Genomic DNA, 25,117 nt, shown 5'->3' on the forward strand with positions numbered 1-25,117 from the left:
ATCAACAAACCAACAAATAAGAAGTACAAGGTCACAGACAAGGGCTGGAGAAAATCTAGAGTGATCTTGAGGAAGCTTCTGGAAAGCTGCAAATGTTCTATTATCTTGATGTGGGTTGTGGTCCCACAAGTGTATACACGTGTTAAAGTTCATCAAGCTGCACAGTGAAGATAAGATTAAAAATGTACTAGATGGGGGGCTGGCCCCGTGGCCGAGTGGTTAAGTTCGCACGCTCCGCTGCAGGCGGCCCAGTGTTTCGTTAGTTCGAATCCTGGGCGCGGACATGGCACTGCTCATCAGACCACGCTGAGGCAGCGTCCCACATGCCGCAACTAGAAGAACCCACAACGAAGAATATACAACTATGTACCGGGGGGCTTTGGGGAGAAAAAGGAAAAAATAAAATCTTTAAAAAAAAAAAAACGTACTAGATGGGGCTGGCCCGGGGGCACAGCAGTTAAGTGCCAACGTTCCGCTTCAGAGGCCCAGGGTTCACCAGTTTGGATCCCAGGTATGGACATGGCACCAGTTGGCAAGCCATGCTGTGGCAGGAATCCCACATATAAAGTAGAGGAAGATGGGCACGGATGTTAGCTCAGGGCCAGTCTTCCTCAGCAAAAAGAGGAGGATTGGCAACAGATGTTAGCTCAGGGCTAATCTTCCTCAAAAAAAAAAGAAAAGAAAGTGTTCAATCAACGAACCCCACAATAATGTCAGAGGGACACAGGAGCCAACTGAAAGTGCTCCCAATGGCCAAAGCTAGGACAACTTGAGCAATAAAATAAGCAGCACTGGACTATTACCTCAAGTTTAAAGTAATTGAGTCCATGCTGATACCAATAAATGCTTGCATAAGCAAGCAGGAGAGAAGAGACAAATCTCTCATACATTCCAATAATTTCTGTAGACACTCTGGCCTCAAGGAGGGGGAGCATAACCCCCCACTCGGTACGCGTGGGCTGGGCGCTGTGACTTTCTCCCAAAGAGCACAGTACGGAAGGGAAGAGACCTGACAGACACCACCTGTCAGGTGACCGAGGTCAACATCACCAGCGACAAATCACGATGATGATATGCATCCTCGACATGATGCGATGAAAACAGCGCTCCACTCCGTGGCCTTCCTCCCACAAACCCACAGTCGCAGTCCACCCCCACCCAATCATGAGAAAGACACCAAAAAACTCCTAAGCAAGGGGCATCCCACAAAACACCTGACCGGCACTGCTCAAAACCATCAAGGTCCTCAAAACCAAGGAAAGTCTGACAAACGGTCACAGCCGAGAGTCTAAGTCTAAGGAGACATGAGAACTAAATGGAATGCAGTGTCCTGGATGGGGACAGAAAAGGGACTTTGGTGGGAAAACTAAGGAAATCGGAACAAAGCGTGGACTTCAGTTGGTAATAACATTCCACTATCAACTCATTAATTGTGGCAAATGTACCACAGTGTGTGAGCGCGCATCTGTGTACGTGTGCGCGCGCACGCCTGTGTGGGGTCAGGGAGGTGACACGGGAACACTGTACTATCTTCACAACTTATCCGGAAATCTAAAACTGCTCTAAAATTAGAAGTTCATTTTTAAAAATATAACAGAATATGACGCAACGGCTCCTTTGGACTGGGTGGCTGCCGAAGGCCTCTTGGAGGAGATGACGTCTGAGATGACTGTGAGGGATGACAAAGAGGCAGCAGGGCCCAGGGCAGCATGTTCCCCGCAAAGGGCACAGGACACACAGGCCCCAGGAGGGAAGGAGGGGAAGGAGGCCGGGAGGCTCGAGGGGAGTCAGGGGGGGAAATGATCCAAGGTGAACAGAAGGTCACGAGGGCAACGAAGGGGAAGGAAGCCGAGCGGGTGGCAGGTCTTGGCGACCAGGCAGGCAGGCCCAGGTGGGTAGGCCAGAGCGATGTCAGGCTGGAGCCCAAGGGCACTGGAAGGGCAGCGGAAGGAGTGAGCAAGAAGGGCCGGCTCCGATCTGTTTTTCAAGATGGCCCTGGCTGCTGGAGGGAGAGGACTGGAGTGGGGCAGACGAGAAAGAGGGACAAGGACGACCCCAGCAGCGTCACGCTTCGGGCGGCACAGAGGGAAATGCCACCTGGTGAAGGGTTAGGAGCATCCAGGGGGTCTGAAAGACAACGAGAAGAGAGGTCCCCACACCAAGGGGAAGGGGAGGGGGTCTCCACACACCGGGGTCTGAGTAGAGCAGGCTCCCGCCCCAGGGGACGATCACTTTGGAGACTCCCCACAATGGCCACAGGGCTCCAGCGCCCACGAAGGAAGCACCTCCTGGGGACAGAGGCTCGTTCAGGCCCATTCCGCACGTACTAGCTGTGAGACCACCATTCAGAGCCTGTTTCCTTGTCTGCACAGCAGGAACCACCACCCACCTCACAAGGGGATCGATGGAAGCCAGTAAGGAAAAGCTGCAGGTACAAGCACTGCCTTCACAGAGACTGTCAGGCAGTACTGTCTATGCAAGCAAGGCCCAAGGGGGAAGGGATCCTGGACTCTAACTCAACACCTCATTTTACACATAAGAAAAGGGAAGGACAGAGACAGAAGGTGCCCCAGGCCCGGGGGAGAGCGAGCGGTGGAGTGAGAAGGAAGCCCGTCGCAGCTCCCGGGGGCCCTGGCCTCTCTGTCCACATCCGACTCTCACCACAACCATGGGGCTGGGACCCACTCCCTCATCAGCAACGTCTCAAAACACCCTTTCCAGAAGGTTCTTTCCTTGCTCAAAACTCCCCGTGGCTCTCCTCACCATTACTTACAGGGGTGATAGCCCCACATGGGCTGGGTGGGGGCTGGGATGAAGGGGGGCAGAGGCCAATGACTCAGCCCCGCTACTCTCCCTGCGGCTCCCTCCATGGACCCCCAAGCCGGGCAAGCTGGCCTTCACCTGAGGGGCCTCCCCCTCCTCTCTGCGCCATGCCAGGCCCTCACCAGCCAGCTCCCAGTCTTCACTATCGGATCCCTACATTTACCCAAAATGACAGCAGTCTTGTAAAAATCCTCAGAAGGCTTCGTGGCCTCAGATGCCTTTAGGGAGCCACTTTCTGTGACACACCCTCTGGCGAGATAGGCATCTTTCTGGCAGTCTGTAACAACCCCCTCTCCAGCCCTTCCCCGTGACCCACAGGCCTGACCCACAGGCTGGCCGTGTGCTCAGCCCAGGCACTCAGTGATTGCAGAAGGAATAACAACCTCTTGGTACAACCATTAAGTTTGGAGATGAGCATTTCCATCAACCAAAGATACAAAAACCGCTCCAGCAGCTCCTTTCTAAAGGCACCCTGAAGGCAGAAGGGAGCAAGTGCCTCCTTTTGGGAAGCCTCGTAAAAGCTCACGCAGACCCAACAAAAAGTACCAATCTTGCAATTAGAACATTGTGAGGAAGTCTGACACAGGATTCTAAATAAAAACATAGACCGTGTTTGCTCTGATTTGCTAAATTTTGTCCTAAATGCAAACGCTGGCCCCAGCATTCCAGAAAGTTCTACATTTCCTTTTTTTTCTCTAACCAAGACCACCGTTTTCCAATGAAGTGGGCCAACTTCATTCCAGTCCGGAGATTCCAAAGAGACCTGTTATTAAAATCAGAAAACAAGCGGCAGCTAGAGCCTCTGGTTGCTTCTAGAACATGCTTTATTTAAATTCTGATTCCTCAAAGTTACCCCGCAGGGAGGTAGCCAGCTGCTCTCAGTCACGATACATGCGGAAAATTTACTGTCGGGACAATCCCCGACAGGTCGGTACACCTACACAGACACGCAAGGGAAGGAAAATTGAAGGGAGGCGATTTCTCCATAAATTAGGTTTATCCATCAAAGGTTCCACACCTCCAAATCGGAGGAGTGTTACAACCTTGGCTCACACAGCCACACTCCACTGCACCACAACAACAAGAAAAAGAAATTCCAATTTCCTCCTCTGCTCTCGAATAGATAATACAAGATTTTGACTCACCTTTGGAACGAGTAGAGATATCCATGCCCTCTACCACCTCCTGTTCTGTTTTTATTTCCTCTTCAGCCAAGCTGAAACAGAGCAAATTACGTTCACGTTTAGGTAGACTGAGAACTTGCCCCATGGGGGCAGCAGCTTAGAAGTGCTAACAACACACCCACCTTTACGACAATCCCTCATCCTTACGCAGGGGTGGGGGGAAAGAACCCCACACCTGATTTCAAAGTGTTACCACGCCTAAAGGAGTTTTTGAAAACACTAGGTTGTTCTTTTTTTTAAGTCAAATTACTATTCTAGTTGTCATGCTACTGGGGGATACAAAAAAGCATTTTTTTAGACACACAATTACAATCTACACCCGTGGGCCCACCAGAGCCCAGGCTTCAAGTAAACAAGTTTCTTATTATTAACACAGGGTCAGGTTGGAGGTGGCCCGCAGGGTACCCAGAGCTCTGATCTCTGAATTCTGCAAGGCACAGCACTTCCCAGACCCCTCCCCTAAATCTTACAATTTCCCGATGAGAGAGGAACATGAAAAAATATACAGGTTACATTACAAAGTTGAAAAATACACCCAGGCTAGAAGCAAAAGGCCTGGTCTCAAACATTCAAACCGCCAGCATTTATCCGAGGAATTAGGATGGGGGTCTCCACGCTCCCCACCCCTGGAGGTTTCCTCTCTATAGCAGGCATGGCTTAGAGAAAGCATTGAGCCCTCTTTTGAGCTGTGACTAATTATCCCCCAGCACAAAAGTGGAATGAGGAAGGATTATTTAAAAGACAGGCTGAGAGCTGGGGGTTGGGGAGAGAAGCGGGGAAAGCGGGCCCCTTTGCTGGGCAGGTCCGCCAGAATCTTCTCTCCCTCTCTCTGCTGGAACTCTCGATGAATGCGGTGCAGGCCATTGCCTATCTTCCCCACACACAACCCTCCCAAGCCAAGCCAGTCAAGTCCTGCTTTTTATAGGTGCGAACTCTATGAGGTATTGGAACTTCCCAAGAATTTGGGCTGACAATGAAGAGATAAGAATCGGACCATTTACTTTAGATGCAATTCCATCAGACTATGGTTCAACAAGAAATGGGTGCATCACCAACTGATACTGCTGGAATTTTCCATTTGGAAGACTCAAGGCCAGGACGGGAGGGAGGCTGGGCAAGAGAGAAAGGATTAGAATGTCCCTTCTGTGTTCCATGGTCTGGGACAGTGACAAGACAAAAGATGAGTCCAAACGGGCCTGGAACCTGAGGGTCAGTTGGAGATGTATTCCCTGACTATTGGGGGAAGAGGATTCAGGACGGGAATTAGATAGACAGGAAGAGATGACAGCTCAGAATTAAATTAGGAGAACTTGGAATCCTCAAATTTAACTAGTGCCCGCAGAAAGAAGAAAGAAAGGCAGTCAAGTTTCAAATCAGAATATTAACACATTTAGCTCTCTGATACTGAACCCCATTAACAATTTCATTTACACTGCATCTGGAGAGAAAGCCTGTGACACAAACCAGCAAAGAAACAACTGACATGTTGTCACAAATGGTTGTCATCAGATAAAAGCAGCCTCTTCAAGGGGCTGGCCCCGTGGCCGAGTGGTTAAGTCTGTGCGCTCCGCTGCAGGTGGCCCAGTGTTTCGTTGGTTCGAATCCTGGGCACGGACATGGCACTGCTCATCAAACCACGCTGAGGCAGCATCCCACATGCTACAACTAGAAGGACCCACAACGAAGAATATGCAACTATGTACTGGGGGGCTTTGGGGAGAAAAAGGGAAAAATAAAATCTTTAAAAAAAAAAAAAAAAAAAAAAAAAGCAGCCTCTTCAACTTAAACACGTCGCTAACATGCAATAATACAAAGGTGATTTGTGGAAGGTGATTTTAGCACTAATGCTTTTTACTCCAACTTAAGAGGCAAATATTGTCAACTCAGAAACACACTCTGCCTGCAACATACACAGGCTGCCCAAATGGACACTGCTGATGGTTTCTCGCTTGGAGTGACTGGAAATAAATTTTAACAAAGAGCCCCATGCGGCATTCAGAGATGGGTAGATGGGCAACTTCAAAAGAACAAATAGCAACCTTGATCTTTCCAGCAACTAGAATTCTGTTTCCTTCTGTAGCCTGAAGTATGTGAAATCCTAAACTTCTTGAAACCGATCCCATATTTTGAGTGATGGAGAAAACATTAATCTGTGATCCAACCAAAAGGTAAGGTCGTGAAAGAAACAATTATGCATAACACAGCCCAGCAAACCCACGTGAAGGATTTCTGCAGCCATGAAAACATTCAAAGGTGTATTGATCATGGAGGAGGGCTGCATTCAAGAGAACAATTATTTGACTTGTAACAGCCTGGAGGAGCTGAATACTCCAGGCAGGAATGCTGCTGAGAGGTTAAAAAAATGCAAACTAGTTATGTGGTGGCTATTTGCTGCTGAGTTTAAGATAATCAATTCTGGAGCAGCAAAGAGGGGGGAAAAAAGTTAAGCTGTTTTATCTTTCCAAGTACATTACAAGTGGGCACCATAATCACTTAACTTTAGCAATAGCACCACCAGCTTTAGCCAAGGATTTCAAACACAAGAATTTCAGAAAACCATCTTTTTCACAGATCAGCAAGCCATCCTTTCAAAGGGAACCTGTGCAAGCACATGCACACACACACACACAATAACTTGTATTTGACTAAAGGAAACTGCAGTGTCTATGCATTAAAAGGGGGGGAAAAAAAAAGACTTCATTTACAAAAGCAAAGACCAGAATGCAAAATTAGTCATTTTGAATAGCCACATCTAAAGGGACTTCCTTTTTTTCTACACCACTGATCTCATTTTTTTTTTGGTTTAGTGTCAAGTACCAGTATGTTATGAGGAAAAAACTACGAATATTACATCAAAAGTGGTGGTGAGAAAAGATTTGTACCTGTCTGAATGCCCCCACACATCTTGGTCAATTTAGGTTAAGAACTGTTCAGTCATTGGGAGGAAAAAAACAGTCAAATAACAATAATTGTTAAAAAGGAAAAGCAGCTGCATCTGGAGAAAAGACTTTGAACTCTTGTCATTAACACATTAAAGTCTTAGAAAATACACAGCATCTTTCCTTCCATACCTGCAACGTTCCAGCAACCCGGATTATTTAAATCAAAGACAATGGAACAACAAGCCCTTGTTTCAAACTGACATTACTTTCTTTTTTTTAGGTCTGTTGGGGAGGCTGGGGGCCCGCTAAAGAAAAGGGTAAAATTAGCTGAAAAACCAAACAACACCCTCTCACCCCAAAAGGAAAATACACCATCAACTAGTTGTATACATTGTATGTTCCCACCACCACCACCTCTTGCACTCACATTTTTCACCCTAAGTCACTTGCCTCTGGATTTCACAAACTGAGACATTTCAGGCAATTAGAGAAGAAATAACACACCTGCAAATACAACCAAGACCATCGCAGCCCGTCCCAGAAAGAATAAGATTTCTCCCCCACTGCCTGAACAAGAAAACCTAGGCTTACTTCTGAACCTGCATGCACTGAAAAAGAGCAATTAAAAGTTGCAGATGAACTGGTGCACCTCCAGGATGTTTTAAGCCTTCTGATTATTAATTCTGAGGACTCAAGGCTGGTCCGTAATTCCCAGGAATCTCGTCCCCTCACCACTTCCAAAAGAGAGAGAGAAAGAAAAGAGAAAAACATCTAGTCTGGACAGAAAAATGCCTGGATACACAATGCCCAGATATTTCTGTTCCCCAAGTGCCCCTACTCTTTGACTTTTAACCAAGAATATCTAAGCCATCTAGAATATATAACCAGCATGCGCAGGCTCTGGGTCTACAGAGAAGGCTCATCGCTCGCACAGCAATTCAAGAATCATGCATCATTTGAAAGGACTTTTCCTTCAGCTTTTTACTTTCATTCAAAATACCAAACTGGTCCAGGCTGTAAGAAATACTTAATCCCCAAGACACAACATCCTCCTCTTCTAGAACACAAAGCAGTGAACATCAAAATAAAAAACCATGCTTCCTTCAATCTGCAATTAATTTTTTTTAAAAAACCTGGGGGGAAGGGAATGGTTACCACAGCAGCTTTATATAAGCACTCACCTAAAACAGGCACAGTCATCGGGAGCTAAGCTATTTATGCAGGATTCTTAAAATGGCGTCTGGCAACACTGCCTCATTCCTGTATTGAAGCTAAAATGGTAGCAGTTTGTTCCATAGCTGCAGCGCTGGTGGGAGCAGCTCTGCTAGTTTCAAAGCCACCTTCCTAAATATCAGAACTAGGAGAAGCTCAACTAAAGGACACCAACAACCCAACGTTTAGAAGCTTAAAAAAAAAATCTGCAGTGACGGGGAGTTTGTGAAGTCACAGGTTCCTAAGGAAAAACCCTTCCCTTTTAGATCCTGAGCCTTCAACAGGAGGCTCTGAGAGGAGGCCCCCTTGCCCTCGAATTAGGTGGGTGGAGGGTTAGGAATTATGCAGCCTGGTGGCATAAACTGCAGACAGACAGGTGTCTGTGCAAACAGAAAAAATGTTAAAAGGGAGCAGGCTGGGGCGGGGGAGGCGGCCCATTCCCCCTTCTTGGTATAGCAAAACCAGCTTTGCAGCCAGACCCAAAAGGAGCTAGGTAAAACGAAAGTGCTTCGAGGACAACAGGCATCCCAGGGGGAGGCCAGGGTAAAATAAAAAGGCTGCTTCCAAGCCTGAAAACGGCCACCAAACACCCAGCCAGTCCTAAGACAGTTAACATCCAGGAAAGACAGTCCACGTCTGCAGAGGAGAAACAACAGGAAAACACTCCCCTTAGCCAATGCACAGGATACTCACAAATTAGATTTTTGTCCACCCCCAACGAGCCCTGAAAATTAACAATGGGTTTTGCAAAACCGGCTTTCAGAGGCCGAAGGAACAGCCTCATAGTGGATGGTGTAATTTACGGTTACAGGTCTGAGAATTGGCCTCAGAACTCTTCTGGTGCTGGGAGTGGGGAGTGTCAAGGTGACTGCTTTTTAGCTCCAGGGGAGAAAGGAGGGCATGGTGCCCAAGGCTGTGCCAGGGCGAGGACGAGCGACTGGCTGGCTCCTCGCCGGCCGGTAGGTAGGTAATCTTGATGAGGACGGACAGCCTGGCAGCGAGCAAGCTGCAGGGCAGAAATGGCTCCCGCCTGCCTGCTTGTTTATCTGTAAGGAGAGTGGGGAGAAGGGGGAAGGGCAGCCATGGCCTTAGCAACCCGAAGCCAAGGGTGAATCCTTACTTGTTGTTGCGTTTAAGAGCAAGACAGGGCTTCTAAACAGATCCCCTCCCTCTATCTCTGCGTGGGGTGGCGAAGGCTCTTTGCATGTATCTTTCTTTTCAGGGTCAACCAGAGGCAAACCCAGATCTAGGGCTTCTCAGCTGACAAATGTTTGCTGCCTCTGCCACAGGAGAGAGAAGGGGAATGAAGGCAAAAGAAACAAAGAGATCACACATTTGAAGTGGTTGGACTTTTAAAAAAAAACCTACCTTTGCCTTCAGGGTTTTCTGGGTTACTGTCACCCTGCTTTTTAAAGAATGACTCATTTTCCCCCCTTTCCTATTTAAGACCTGAAGCAGTCTCCCCAGTGCTCTCCCAGGGAAAGAAAAGGGGGAATGTTTTGTTTAAAAGAAAAAGGGTTACAAGAAAGAAAGAAAGAAAGAAAAAAAAGCTATTGTTTTCATCCCTAATTTATAATCCAAGAGGCCCCATTGTTTCTCTCTTTCTGACTCAAATCTTTGAGCTGTTAATTATAAAAGTAACTGGACTGGGCTCCAACAGGCTATGTTCATGCACAGCAATTAGAAAAACTCTGTAGAAAGTTTACTGAGTGATTATATATAATTAATTCCTAGTTACAGATGGAACACTGACCATTTTCTGGAGCTAATAAAAGCAGTTTCTCCTTCCCCTCCCCCACGTGAATGCCACTTAATTTCCCAAAGCAGAAAGTGAGTCCATCCTGGAGGGTCTTGAAGGAAAAAGAGAGAGAGGAATCCAAAGCTCCAGTGTGTCTGTGTTTGCTCCTTGCAGCTGTGCATCCTCTTTGGGGACTGAGGAGGCAGAGGGAAAAAGGAAAACAGCCCAACATTCTGTTCCTCCCTCTGCAATTTACAATTGTGGCAGAGAGAACATTCTACCTTGATGTAAAAAAGAAGGGGAGGAGGGGGGGAGATGCCCTAGGAATGGAATGTAGGAGACTCTTCAGCTTGGCGGATCTGCTTTTCCTAAAAGGAACAAAGATGGTAGAAATTTCCAGAAGGCCCGTTCTCAGTCCGGCCACTGCAATTGTCAATCTGTAACCTTTCCTCCAAGTCTATTGGTTCAAACGCTGGAGAGAGGAACCCCATTGGGCTGCTCCGTGAGCCAGCACTGCTGTCCCTACCTAGTCCTGCTGCAATGCAGACATTTATTTTTCCCCCTTAGTGAAACTGGAAAATAATGCTATTTGGAAAGCAATTAGCTTCTTACAGACTCACGCTTGATGGTGGCCACCGCACCAGAGCAAAAGTGGCTAGCTTGGTCCAGGGCTGAGAACTCGGTGGGGCTGCACATTTGAAAACAGCTCTTGGCCTTGCAAACCTGTGGGAGCCTTTTTAATGCAAGCTTTTACAGGACAAATGCCTCGCCCTGAGTTCCCCTTGCAGTCTAACAAACACGCCATTATGCAAACTTTGAAGGCTCCAAACCAGGAGTCTTGTGATTAGACATTTCTCCTAGGAAGGCCACAAGAACTTCAACAAGTAATTTCCATTTACAGCCAGGAGATAAGAACAAAGAAAATAGCTAAGTGTCTGAACTTACTTCGACTTGTGTGGGGCAGTCACACTGCTCAGTTTTAAGGACATAACATCATTAACTGCCTGCACTTTTTACTCTAAGAAGCTGGCCTTACACACACTTTTCTTAACTTAGAATTTGGTACAGTTCTCATTATTAAATAAGCCTTCTCCCAATTGGTACTAAAAGGTGGGTAGCTGGACACTAATTTAAAAGAAAAAAAAAGATTATGGACTCCATAAAGTTGGCATAACACAGCAGTTGAATATATTTCCAGCATTTACATTCATGCTGGATGGGTCTCCAGGCTGGAAATTTATGTAGTGAACTTCTGGGAAATTCTGAGGCTAACGCTAAACACGAGTCTATTTTTTTCACTCTTAAATTCTAACCACAGCATGAAGAGATCAGGGGAAATGTAAAAAGTGAGAAATAAATCCTAAGTAAAGGCAAGCGTGCATACCAATGTGTGGGTCAGGCTTGGAAAAAGGACCAAGTTTGGTGGTGGATGGGATTTTGCACAACATGTAAGTATCCTAATACATTAGGTCCTGACACCACCACCCCCACACACACCACCACCACCACCACCACCACCACCACCAGCTCCTGCCCCACCAATGCTTAAGGCTCTGGAACGCTAAGAACTAGCACTTTCGTTACATTTCACAAGCAGATCACCTACCCAGAGTTCTAATATCCAAACAGACCTAATGAAAGGTCTCCAGGCAAGTCACAATGAACTGAACATTTCTCTCCTGTCTGAGGGTAAACAGGAAGTGTAAGCTGCAATCCTAGCTGCAGGTTATCGGGAAAAACAGTGGATTCAAACAGTCACCTAAAATCAAGACACTATTAAAAAGCCCTTAATTGATTCCTGCTAATGAAAAGCCCCCAACTGCTGGAGCCAAGACCCCCTGTTACAAACAGACCCCAAATGTTCGCCAAACTCTTTATAGATGGTCACAGAGGAAATGGATTTCTCTACTTACCCAACCAATGTTCAAGCAACCGTCTCATTTTTCCACAGTTAAGAAGAGAGAACAGGCTGGCAGATTGGGGACTTGATCAAAAAGGAAATTTTTTTAAACAGTTACATGGGATTATTAAAAACACACACACACACAACACCACCACAACCCAACAACTGACTATGGAATGCTGTCATGAGCCACAGACATGATTTTATTTCCTCTGCACTCTATCACACAGGAGACAGAGGATGATACAATGTGAAAAGGGGAAAAGAAAATGAAAACAAGGATAAAAGATACATTAGTTCATTGAAAATCATGCAAGAATAGAAAGCTAAGGGATTCAAAAAGAGTCCTCACAGATTTATTGCAGGATGTTGTCCAACATCTCTCCCCCCCCCCAACCCCCCTCATCCCCATCCCTTCTCCAAAAACTTCCTCCAAAGCCTAGAAAACACTTTCAGAAACATTTGCTGGCTGTAGGCTGGCTTGCAGAAGAACACTCTGTATCAACAGAAGTCAGGAAAAAAGGCTGAACAATGTAGTTTCAAGTGGAGAAACCCTGTAGGGAGAGAAAAGACTATGTAGAAACACCACCACCCACCTAGGCCCCAGGAGCTAAGACCTCTCCTGAGCACTGCTGTGCTGCTCAGGGCTTGGTTCTTTTTAAAACACGCGTCCTCTCTTGTCAGAAGTTAGTCCAGCCTTCCCAGAACCTCTTTGGAGAGGTAAACTTGCCTGCTTTGCTGTCTGCCATGAGCTCTCCTTGGAGAGGAGCCTGCGTCTTACCTTCCATTTCTTCCCCCAGCAGGCATGTGACACAAGAGAAGACAATAGTGCAGGGGGGGAAACTGCTCAGAGAGAGAGAGAGAGAAAGAGAGAGAAAAAAAAAAAAAAAAGCTTCTTTTTTGGCATACCAGGATCTAGCTTCAAATTATTCCAGAAACACCAAGTCCTGGTGGAAGCAAAAGTGTGCCAGGCCCTTGCCAGTTTGCAAAATCAAGCTATGGCTAATGGCTCCTTAGCCATGTGACCCAAGAAAGCAAAAAAAAATTCTCTCTAAACAGTTCCAAGTTAACCTAAGTGCTGTGGGGGTGAGTGTGGCACGGCCAGCCACAGAGAAATCACACTGCTCGCCCACAATTCGGATGTCTCAGAGGGAGGGGGAGAAAAAGATGGTTAAAAAGTCGAGCTTACCTCTGTGGATGCATTGTTAACACTGTGTAATGTCAATACTTATAAAACATGGAGGACAGGCTCCTAGTTCTCACAGAAAAAGGGTTTGGCACTTCGGCTTGATGATCTGGCCGCCTAATAAAAGCTCATCCCCGATTGGCTGCCCCGGCAAATCGGAGTGTAAGGCGGCCCGGGATTGGCTGAAACACTTCCTGAGCGATTATCTTTGTGAGGCTCTGGTGAGCAAGAGCCATCCTGTGCACAGAAAAAGACAGGCTAAGCTAGGCCTTTTGCAGCAAGGAAAACTTGGGGAAGGGGCCCCCAGACGCACTTCTCCCACCCCCTGGCTAGATTTCCTGGCACGGGCAAACCAGGGCAGCCAGCCTGACCTGCTCCAGCAGAGCCTGAGGCCTGGGGGGCCCTAGGAAGGGAGTTTTTGGGGTGAGCTGAAAGGGCTCACCCTCACCTGCCCCCAAGGCCACGGCCCTTTTCTAGAAGGGTCCAGCAGAATGGTCCCCCCCGCCTGGGGGGGAAATGCAGCTGAGGAGTGGGGGACCCCAGAGAAACAGCCAAGGGGGCAAGAGAAAGGGGCTGGATGCAGGCCTCTGAGAGCTGGGGGCAAACAGCCAGCACAGGGGACCCCCAGGAAATTGCGAAAGAGCAGCCGTGGCTTCTCGGGACAGAGGAGCCGGGCTGCTGTGGGGAGGAGGGGAGCAGAGTGGTCAAGTTTGCATAGTCATTGTCAAAATGCCTCCTGGAAAAGCAGGCCAGAGAGCCCTTTGCCGGGCCCAGAGGCTAACCGCTCGCCCCTCTCCGTCCCCACTCCGAGGAAAACCATCCTGGGTTCCTGCCTCCCTGCCAGGATGCCAAGGGGGCCCCCCCCCCCCCCCGGTCCTTACCCTAAGAAAAGCCAAAGGCGCTCCTAGCAGGCCACATGCCTAGATCTACAAAGTTCCCTTCCCCTCCCGCCCCCTCCCCCACCGCCGAGGCCTGCTAAACCTGTCAGTTACACAAAAATCTGACTTCCGTATTAGTCTGCGAGGCCTGCAGCTTCCTGCCTATTAACCCTCTCTCGGACTCCAGGCCTGGCCAGGAGAACTAGGCCCTGAGATCGCAGCAAAGGCCTGTGGAAAAGTACCAGCTGCAGCTCTCCCGGCAGATGCAGAGAGAGAGAGAGAGAGGGAGAGAGGGAGCCGCTGTCTCTCGCCTTCGCTTCTTCCCAAGGAGGCGTGTACCTTCTGAATCCAGGCCACAGGCAGTGCCTCTCGGTCTGAGAAGCCATTTAAATCCAGAGGGAGAAAGAAAGATGTCAAACTCAGCGAGGGAACAAGAACCCCCATTCTTAGTCAGGCCTCCACCCACTGCTCGGCCCTTCCTGTCACGGTCGTCCCTGTATGTGCGTTCTTGGGGAACTGGGCCCTCAGCGGGCAGACAAATCCCATGAGCCTTATGAGGATTCTGGCTGAAATTTATTTCCAGAGAGCGGCTTCTTTCCGTCCCCAAAGGCAGATGGAGGAGCTGCCTCACACACAGCCCTACACTTGGCAGCCCCACCCCCACCCCCACCTCTGGCACTGCTCCCCAGTAAAATATTAACTGGTTTTTCAGAGCTGCGTATAATGCCACCTCTTTCTATAGTATCAGGTCTTTGCCTGTTTCCTCCCTGAAGCTGCCTTTGTGGTTGGTACTCTGAGAAAGAAAAGGCAAATCCAAAAGGCTCTTAAAATGTCCATGCGTGCTTGCTGTTTTTTTTTTTTTTTTTAAGACAAGGTGCTTCGCTAACAAGATTTTTTTAAAACAGCCAGCTGGAGGAACAGAAGCTAAATAAACATCATTCTTTCGAGGCTGGAGAACGCTTCCAGGAGACACAGCGATATACCAGGACGTAAAACGATGGCCCGAGAAAGTCTCCCCTCGCCTCCTGAAACTAGGACGTGTGGGCTTTCTCGTCCCCCAGCATTCGTTCCCACAAAGAAAACCCAGAGCTGGTGGCCTGCGTTCCCTGCCCCCGCCCCCCCACATGGACAACAGATGCCCACCGTGTTTACATCCAGTCTTCCTGGCTGGGAACCTCATATCGAACGGGAAGGGCCAGGAATCCAAACACACCACCCGGCCCGGGCAGGGCCCAGCCTCTATGACAACGGAGGGGGTTTGTTGCTGCTGCTGTTGTATTTTAGGCTGAAGAGGCCAAGATGCAGGGAGGGACACCTCCACCACCAGCCGGCCTGACAAAGGTCCAGGACTCAGGACAGCAGGCCTGGGCCTCACCAGAAGGGAGGGACCTCCTTTTCCGGGGGGGGGGGGGGGACCGTGTGCAGGGAGACCAAACGGGGGACAAGAGGTGAAGGCCGGAGTTAATCGGCCTCTGCTCTCCCTCCTCGCTGTGGGCAGCTGCCCTCCACCATCATCCCATCGGGAATCCCGTTTGTCTCTTTGCTCAGTGTTTGCTGCTTTTGGGAGAACAAACAGGACTGCGAGTTAATGGCACATCTCCTGTGCAACCAACTTCACGACCCAGTGAGGAAATGAAATATGCCACTGGCGCGCGTGGCGGATGGTAACCCGGGATTAAAGCTTGTTGCATAAGCAGCGGCAGCATCTCCCCTCCCCTCTCCCTCCCTCCCTCTGATCACTTGATCACTTGAAATGTTTTCTGGGGCAAAGAGCAGGAAGCTGCCGGCTTATTCTGGCAGCTCAGCTCTGTTAGAGGAATGCTGTTGGCATTCGTGTAGGTCTGAGGTTATCTGGAAAACAGCAATTCGGCTGGGGACAGAGACAAAGGTATGGTGGCAGATGGAATCCTGGAGGGACACAGATTGCAAAGGAAGCCCAGGGCAGGCCTACTAAGGGGCCAATCCTGGGCTTTATGCAATGTGGCTCATAAGCAAGAAATAAAGAAACCAAATGCTGCTGGCCTCAATCTAGAGATCATTCAGGGCCTCTCTCAAACCCCTCTGCAGTTACTACACGCTCGTCCTGGGCCAGGCACTGTGCTAAATCAGCACTTTACACAGACTGACTCCATGCGGTAGGGAGCACTGTTAGGGACTGGAACCGAGCCCAGAGAGGTAAAGTGAGCTGCCCAAGGTCACACAGCAGGCAAGTGCCGGAGACCAGACTTCCAACCCCGTTATGACTCCACGTCCCTACACCCTATACCTTCACCTGTCTCTAAAGAAAAGAAGGAGAGAAGCCGAACTAGGCAGAGCAGAAACAAGGCTAAAATCTACCAACGGCAACTGCATGATCTGTGTTTTCTTTTCGGAGGTCAACTCCTTCGAGAATGAGTTTTAAGTTCTGAATGATGGAGCTGGGAGACCTTTAGACCAGACTCATTCCGAGGCCCAGAGAAAGCTCCTCTTCCCTACAAACTTCCAGCAAGAGGTCAAGGGGAATAATTTGCCATCTCTAAAATCGGGCTTTTCTATTCCTTGAAATCAGTGGTTCTCAACTGGGGGTGGTTTCACGCCCCCCCAGCGGATACATGGCAATGTCTGGAGACCTTTGGGCTCTCACAACTTGAGGGAAGAGGTGCTCCTGGCATCTAGTGGGTGGAGACCAGGGAGGCTGCTAAACATCCTACAGAGCCCAGGGCGGCCCCCACCACAAGGAGTTACGCGATCCAAAGTGCCGAGGTGGAGAAACCTTGGCTTAAATGAAATGAAAGAAACAAATCCAACCATTCTGGCCTTGGATAGAAAAGGCAGCACCGGCCTCCACAAGCAGGTTCCATGGTGATTATTAATAAGCAATGAGCTAATAAAAATAGATGAAAACGTGTCTCTCAATATTCCCAGGGGACAGAGGGAATCAGGGGACAGAATCAGGCTGAGGGAAGCCAGGCAGCATGTCTCCGTGAGAAAACTGGCCTCAAAGGACAGGAAGGGCTGACCCGCGCTCCCTTGCCCAGGCTCCTCACTAGCCGCGGCCTGGCCTCAGTGACATGGCGCTCACGCCGGCTGGCCTGCCGCCAGCGAGCAGCGACAGAAGCGGCCTCAGCAAGCTGCATCCCGAGATAGCCTGTTGGGCCGACTATGAAAACAAGCGCCCTTGGAGTTATCTGCCTCCAGCCAGCAGCAGGCCTTTCTGTCCGTTATGAGAAACGGCCAGGAGCCAGGCAGGGAAGTGTTTTAAATATCTTGTTTTGTTTTGTTCCTTTTTGGCCAATTGGAACGGAGGCTAACTTCGGGCATGGTGACAGAAGGGCTCACCTTCCGAGCACGGAGCTGCCCGAGTCATGTTACAGCCACAAAGAGGCAATTAGGGCTTGTCCCTACCTTGGAGAAGCAGTGTCCTCTGGAAGGTCCTTTTTTTTTTAAAATAGTTCTTTCTAGGAGGGACTGGCAGGATTAGGCAAACGGAGCAAGGAAGGAAGGGCAAGTGGAAAGAGCAGGGGGGATGGTCCATGAGCGTCAGGCCGATGGCCGCAGTGCAGGTGGGGAGCTGTAAGGGATGCAGGAACAAAGTGAAAAGCAAAAGGAAGAACGTGCAAGACTTCCCCTTTTCTGCTCTTTTCACTCCCGAGCAATGGCCGTTATGGAAAGAAGGACACATGCTTATTTGCTCTATCCGTTTATTTCTCTTTCCCACTAGACCAGTGGCAATGTCTGGAGACTTTTGGGGTTGTCACATCTGGAGGAGGGGGATGCTGCTGGCATCTAAAGGTTAGAGACCAGAATGCTGCTGAACACCCTCCAATGCACAGGAGAGCCCCCACAACAGAAAAGGAGCCAGCCGCAAATGTCACTAATGCCACAGAGGTTGAGAGATCCTGCACTAGTCTGAGCTTTCACAAGGCAAAGTCCTTGGCTGAATCCTTCATCAGTGGGCCTTCGGGGTCTAACACTGTGCTCCACACGTACTAGGGATCAATAAAACATCGTCTCCCACCTGGACGGTTGCAGGAGTTGCCCACCTGAGCCCTTCTCCTTCTGCCCTTGCAGTGGGGGAGGGGAGGACTGGACTGGGAAGAAAACAGGATTTACACACATACGCAGGCAGCCAGTGAGCCTTTTCAAACAAGTCAGATCTTGTCCCTCCTGTGCTCGCTCCCATCTCACTCAGTAAAAGCCCCCGGGCTGAAAGTCCCTCCAGGACCAGCGCCTCCTCCTGGATCCCTGACTTCGGTCATGTCCTTCCCAGCTCCCACAGCTCACTCTGCTGCAGCCGCTCTGCTGGTCCCTCTGCTCTTCCCACCACCTCACTGTTCCCTCACTCCCCTGGGCCTTTGCACTTGACCTTCCACTCAGCCCGTGTCCCCACTTCCCCAAACCTCCTCACCCAAGCCAGTTCCCTCCTCTGGCCTCAGTGTGGCTGCATCTTCCTTCCTGCCCGTGGCCTGCTTCAGAAAGGAGGATTCCCCAGACCAACACCCCAGCATCTCCTCCCCCTACCCGCTCTGGCCCATGCCTTCCCATCGGAGTCCCTGTCACCTTTTCCCTTTCTTCCCCAGATCCGCGGCAGAACCATGCAGTGGTTGAGGGTGTGGCTGCTGGCATCAGACTGCCTGGCCGTGACTCCAGCCACCACCTGCCAGCTGGGCAGTCTGGCCTGAGGTACGAAATCCTCCGTGCCTTGATTTCCTCATCTGTACAATGGGAGCAACCATGTCCACCTGGAAACATTCCAGGGCTCAGTCCTGTCAAGCACTGGTAACAACACAGCACTCATCTAGTTGCTGTTACTATTCGCTCTCTGCTTACTCTTAGAAAGGTCTTTTCTGGATGCTTCCAACCCAGTTTCCTTCCTTCCTTTCCCATCAGACTTTCCAAAGGAGGATAATGATCAATTCTGATTCCAAGCCGTGTGTCAGGTACTGTTCTAAGCAATTTACATGAACCAACCCATTTACCCTCACGGCCCTAGGAGGTGGGCACCATTGGAATCCTCAACCCCATTTCCTAGAGGAGGAAACTGAGGTAGGAACTGTTAAGAGTCCCAGTCTACTAAGAAAGCTTCTCCTGCAGTCTCCTCTGCCCCACTGCTCATGACTCCTTAATGCCTTTCAATCAGGTAGTTACTCAGTCACCCTGTCATCAGTAAGGGACAGTTAAATAGACGTGGTCCCGCTGCACAATAGAATACTATGCAGCTGTGAAAAAGGAATCTGGGAACTTTTATTACTGATACGGAACAATCTCTAAGACATATTGTTGAGTTAAAAAAACAACCAGTATGTGGAATATAATGTCTTTTTTTAAAAAAATAGTCAAGACTCTCTGTATGTGTGTGTGTATCTTTTTCTTAACAGGCTTGTTAATACTTAAGAAATTGCTAAAACTGGTTGCATTCCAAGGGGTACTGGGTGGCCGGGCGTCGGGGTGGGAAGGAGATTTTCATTATACCTTTTTGTATCTTTTTTTTTTTTTTTTTTGAGGAAGATCAGCCCTGAGCCAACATCTGCTGCCAATCCTCCTCTTTTTGCTGAGGAAGACTGGCCCTGAGCTAACATCAATGCCTATCTTCCTCCACTTTATATGTGGGACGCCTGCCCCAGCATGGCTTGCCAAGCGGTGCCATGTCCGCACCCGGGATCCGAACCGGCGAACCCCAGACTGCTGAAGTGGAACATGTGCACCTAACTGCTTCGCCACCGGGCCAGCCCTGTATCTTTTGAATTTCAATCAACATGTGAATGTATTACTTCTTCAAAAATAAATTAATGAAGGTCACATTAGGAAAACTGTGAAAGACTATGAAATGGGAAAATAAGATGAGCGTGTGACCCGTGTAGCTTACCCGTTGGGTCACAGGGCCTTTCACTGTCTTTGGAGCTATTTTACAACTCTGTAACTTGTAGAAAGCTAAGAGTCACGCAAATGACTCTTGTCCGTGGAAACGCAGTCAGTCCCCTGGACGCAGCTCATTGTCACCGTGTGGACCCGGAGGAGCTCTGCCAGTTTTGTAGATTCAGGTCCCCGTTCCTTCTCTGTGCGGGACTTTGAATCAGTCCTAACATCTTACAAATGCGCTCATTAATAACGAGTTACATAAAATCTCCAATGGGTTCACTTTATATTTGTATATAGCTGTTTAAAATAAATTATTTTTGAACAGTAATTTTTTTAGAAGAAAAAGAAGTCCTCGCTGACCTCCAAGGACCAGCTTCGACAGGCTGGTTCGTCTTGGGTCCGGTTGGGTTGGGTTCTTGAGTTCTTTTAATGTTTGGTGCTGGGCACTCTGAGTTTCCACACGGCCACTCCGACCCTAAGGGCCCTAAACCTCTCCCTCCAGACTGCTCTGTCCTTCCGGCCACTGGTGTCCCTCATCTGGGCCCTGGAGCCAGCCTGTTGGGGAGGGGGTCCCTTCAATTTCCAGCTCTGTGTAGTGGGGATTATAGTCCTTACCCCGGAGACACTGGGGGTTACCTGACACAGGCGCAGAGCACCTGCTCAAGAAACGCGGGATGTTCTCTTTCCCTGCAATGTTTCCATCCACCACCACAGCAGATTCCAGGTCTAACTACCCAGGGCCAAGCTCTCCCCTGAACCCTGGATCTACGTTTCTAACCACCGGGCGGGCATTTTCTTGCTGCTGGTCCAGCCTGTCCACAAATGTATGCAGCGCTTCCTCCACGTCTAAGCGCCAAACTTATCGTCTGTTGCTCCTGCTTTCGAGGAGCTGCTGACTGAGCAGAGGAGGCAATGAACAATTAAATACATGAATAAGATAAAATATCAAATTGAGACAAATGCTATGAAGAAAAACAAAACAGGGTGAGCCTATAGGGGAACGACAGGATGGGGAAGGGTTCCAATGAGGCAGTGACATTGAAGCTGAAGGCAATGGAGGCTTCCAGGTGGAGGGACCAGTAAGTACAAAGGCCCTGTGGCAGGCCTGAGTTTGGTAGCTTGATGTTTCAGCAGAACAAAAAAAAAGGCCAAGGGTGGCTGTGGTGAATCTGGAGCAGAGGACCTGAGCATGGAGAGAAGTCAGAGACATGATCACTATTCCCTCTGCCATCCTTCCATTACTCAGACTCAAACTATTCCAGAATGTTCTTTACCTGTCCACCCCCTAACACACATCTAGTCCACACCATCTCCAATTCTACCCCAAACGAGAGCCCCATGGAAAGATAATTAAGTGCATGTGCACTCAGGATCGGAGCTCCTTGGGACTATGTCTGCCGCTGCCTCGCTGCAGAACCCCAAATGATTTCCCTAAGTCTCTACGCCTTGTTCTCCACCCGTAAAACAGGACTAGCACGTCCTGTCTCATAAGGTCGCACTGAAGATTAAATGAATTACGGACATGAAAACACCTGCCATAAATAGAGCATTCAGAACAAGCGCTGCCTAAAATCACTTTCACCGCTGTTTTCAAAAAACCTTCAGCAATTCCCCACTAATTAAACGCAGCCCTGACTCCCCCATCAGGACCCCGTGTCCGACTCTACACCTGACTTTCCCGCCTCACCTTCCCCTATTTCTCAGTGAAGCTGGAAAGTATGTCCCAGGTATGACCCACCATGGCGGCTCTCCCTGTGTCCCTTGTTGGAATGACACCCCCCCTTCAAATCCCAGGGGCCCCCCTCATGTCCAGAGTTTCCTTCTGACTTGTCACCTGGGAGCCTGCTTGGCTCCTGAGCTGCCGTCCCCACAGAGCTCATGCCCCTGCCTGGGTCACTGCTCAGCCTGGGGGGGGCTACTGGGACCTCTCCCTGAGCAAAGGAACCCCAACTTCTCAACTCCCCTTAAACCAGCTCCTGCGCAGGCTTCCCTGGTCCTGGTCAGAGCATCGCCCTTCAAGGATTCCTGCAAACCTCCACCCTCGACAGCCCCTTGTCGCTCAGGCCCATCCCGTCCATCCACGAGCCAGGGCTTGGTCCTCGGTGTATTCTGGACCTGGCTCGTCACCCAATCCCTTCGACCCGCACACCGCCCCTGCTCACCCACAGCCCCAGTGGCTCCCAGTCCTCCATCCCCCTTCACGCTGAATCCCCTGGGGCTTCTGCTCTGGTTCTGCTGGACCACGTTTTACCCCCAGGGGATCGCACTGTACCCTAAAGGCTAAGAATCTAACTGGTCTCCAGCCTCCCCTCCTGCCCGCTCTGGGCTCCTCCCCACACAGCAGCCAGAGGGATCCTGCTAACAAGATGTCACCTGCCTGCTCAAAATCCTCCCTGGGTAGCACTAGGCAGAATAGTCAAAAGGTGGAAATGACCCAGTTGTCCATCAACAGATGAATGGAGAAACAAGATGTGGCCTATGCACACAATGGAATATTACTCAGCCATCAAAAGGAATGGGAACTGATGCATGCACCACGGATGAACCTTGGAGACGTTATGCTAAGTGAAAAAAGCCAGGCACAGAACGCCATATACTGTATGATTCCATTTATATGAAATGTCCAGAACAGGCAAATCCAGAGAGACAGAAAGTAGACTGATGGTTGCCAGGGCTGGGGAAGGGCAAATGTACTTATTAATGGGTACAGGGTTTTTCCTTTTGGGGAGATGAAAGTTCTGGAACTAGATAGTGGTGTTTGCACAACACTGTGAATGTAATTAATGCCACTGGATTGTACACGTTAAAATGGGTGAAATGGTAAATTTTACATTATGTGTATTTTATCACAATTAAAAAAGGTTTCCATGCAACCTAAGTGCCCATCAACTGATGACTGGATAAAGAAGATATGGTATATATATATATAATGGAATACTACTCAGCCATAAAAAAGAATAAAATCGTCTCATTCACAACAACATGGATGGACCTTGAGGGTATTATGTTAAGTGAAATAAGCTAGATAGAGAAAGACAATCTCTGTACAACTCCACTCACATGTGGAAGTTAAACATGTGGACAAAGAGAACAGATTAGTGGCTTCCAGGGGAAAGGGGGATGGGAGGTGGGCACAAATGGTGAAGGAGTGCGCCTACAACATGACTGACAGGCAATAATGTACAACTGAAATTTCACAGGGTTGTAAACTATCATAATCTCAATAAAAATTTTTTTAAAAAAAGGCTTCCATGGCCTCCCATCTCACGTGGGATAAAGTCTCAGTTCCTCAGCATGTCTTCCCCTCAACTCCTACCAGTTTCCCCCGCTCACTCCACTCCAGCCACCTCCATCTGCCACCTTGCTATTTCTCAGTGCAACTCTTCCATTTTTGTGTCTCTCTTTTGACGTTGAAATTTGTAAGTATTTGTATCTGACTCTTGACCTTCCCTGCTATGTTATACACTCTGTGAGTGTAGAACTGTGTTTTACAGATCCTGGGGCCGTTCCAACAGCACCAGGACTATTACAGGAACTCAGTGTTTGTTGAATGACTGACTAAACGATTGCTCAATTGTCCAGGCTTACATCTACTTTCTGGCCCTGAGCCATGTCTTCATCCCTTCTGGTCATAAATCGCATCCTTTCCTTCCCCTGCTCAGAACCCTCCAGTGGCTTCCCATGCCTTCAGAACAGGAGTCTGCAAACTATGGCCCCCCCAGGCCACATCCCGCCCACCACCTGCTTTTGTCTGGCCCTCTAGCTAAAAACGGGTTTTTTTACATTTTAAAATGGTTGAAGAAAATAAAAAATAAAGCTAATTGGTGGCCTGCGTGAATTATATGAAGTGCACATTTCAGGGTCCATCAGTAAAGTTTTATTGGCACACAGCCGCGGACGCTCATTAGTGCGTTGTGCACGCTGCTTTTGTGCGACAATGGCAGGACTGAATCGCTGCAACAGAGACCATATGCGGCCCTCGACGCCCAAAAGTTACCCTCTGGTCCTTTACAGAAGCCCTTCGCCAGTCCTGTTGCTCTGAGCCTGCGGAGCTCTCTCGCGGCTGGTCCCCCCTGATCACCTCGGACGACGCCCCGGCCTGGCCTCTCCGTGGGCAGCACGGGCCTCCATCCGAGCCTCTCCAGGCTGCGTCCACCTCTGATCCTGCACACCCGCCGTCTCCTCCCCCTGGAACGCCTTCATTCACCTGGTGGCTCCTTCTCATGACTCAGGTCCCACTGCAAATGTCACCTCTCCCAAGAGCCCTTCCCTCACCACCCAGCTGATGCCGACTCCCTTTATTTTCCGGGACTCACTCTGTTCTTTCCTTCCCAGGACTTCGCACAACATCCAGGCACCTTATTTCTCTGTATACTTTTTTTTTTTTTTGAGGAAGATTAGCTCTGAGCTAACTGCTGCCAATCCTCCTCTTTTTGCTGAGGAAGACTGGCCCTGAGCTCACATCCGTGCCCATCTTCCTCTACTTCATATGTGGGACGCCTACCACAGCACGGCGTGCCAAGCAGTGCCATGTCCACACCCTGGATCCGAACCAGCGCACCCTGAGCCGCCGAGAATCGGAACCTGTGAACCCAACTGCTGCGCCACCGGGCCAGCCCCTGTTTACTCATTTTTTGTCTCTGTACCAAGGCAGGGACTTTGTGTCTCTGTTCCCCAGTGTTCCCCGGGCCAGCACAGGCCTGGGGCATAGTAGTTTCTCCATAAATATTTGTCCAGTGAGTGGCCTTTTCTTCTTACCTGAGCTATCTACGCAAAGATCTCCAGTAGATCAACTATGGCCCCACTCTGGATTGTGTAACTTCTTGCACAATCTATTAGTATTAAGTGTATTAAGTCACAATTTGCATAAAAGTCGAATACCAGTAATTTCATCCATGGTGATATGTAGAAATATAAATCAACGAATTCTCCCCCTTCCGCTGTTTACTGCATTCCAGCTACCTGGACCTACTTTGGGGTCCTCAGATGTGCCAGCTGTCTCCTGCCAAGTTAGATCCCACCGCTGACGGACCTCTGCACTTGCTCCTTCTGCTTCAAATCCAGGACCAAATGTCACCTCCTCCAGGGGGCCCCCTGGGATCACCTCATGTAACAACAGCGGTTTTATTTTCTTCCCAGCACGTAGCTTATTCTAAAATTGTGTTGTCATATTTGCTTTTCCAGGCAGGAGACTTGTCATTTTCACACACACTGTTGTCACCCAGGGTCTAGGGCAGGTCTGGCACTTGGGAGTCTCTCCAAGCTGATTTGAGGGTACGTAAATTCCGTGAGCGTCGGTACACACTTTGTAAACAGTTTGCTTGTTACTGGGTACAAAAAGATGCTTAATATGTACTTGCTAAGTAACTGGAGTGACTTCTCTGGGCTTTAGCCTCCAACAGCCAGCCCTGCCTCCACCGCCTTCCTCGTTGTCATGACAACCTCAGCAGCATCCGCATTATCATCTCCACCT

General features: G+C 49.2%; 1 protein-coding gene across 36 annotated transcripts in view; it reads right to left on the reverse strand.

The window, feature by feature from the left end:
• Positions 1-14,441, reverse strand: part of ZMYND8 (zinc finger MYND-type containing 8) — a 116,713-nt gene extending 102,272 nt beyond the window's left edge. For 10 of the 36 annotated variants that reach the window (XM_070247912.1, XM_070247905.1, XM_023626675.2 and 7 more), the window contains exons 1-3: positions 13,810-13,883; positions 12,932-13,165; positions 3,969-4,039 (exon numbers count right to left, since the gene is read on the reverse strand). In XM_070247912.1, the coding sequence (XP_070104013.1) occupies positions 3,969-4,039; positions 12,932-12,945 (85 nt within the window). In that variant the 5' untranslated portion in view covers positions 12,946-13,165; positions 13,810-13,883. Of the gene's footprint in view, positions 1-3,968; positions 4,040-8,070; positions 8,917-11,752; positions 12,297-12,472; positions 12,586-12,931; positions 13,166-13,809; positions 13,888-14,145 lie in introns of those variants that run through there. The other 26 variants (XM_070247909.1, XM_070247899.1, XM_070247895.1 and 23 more) reach the window with 11 other exon arrangements.
• Positions 14,442-25,117: the final 10,676 nt, after the last annotated feature.

This window comes from Equus caballus, chromosome 22, assembly GCF_041296265.1.
Source record: "Equus caballus isolate H_3958 breed thoroughbred chromosome 22, TB-T2T, whole genome shotgun sequence".
NCBI lineage: Eukaryota > Metazoa > Chordata > Mammalia > Perissodactyla > Equidae > Equus > Equus caballus.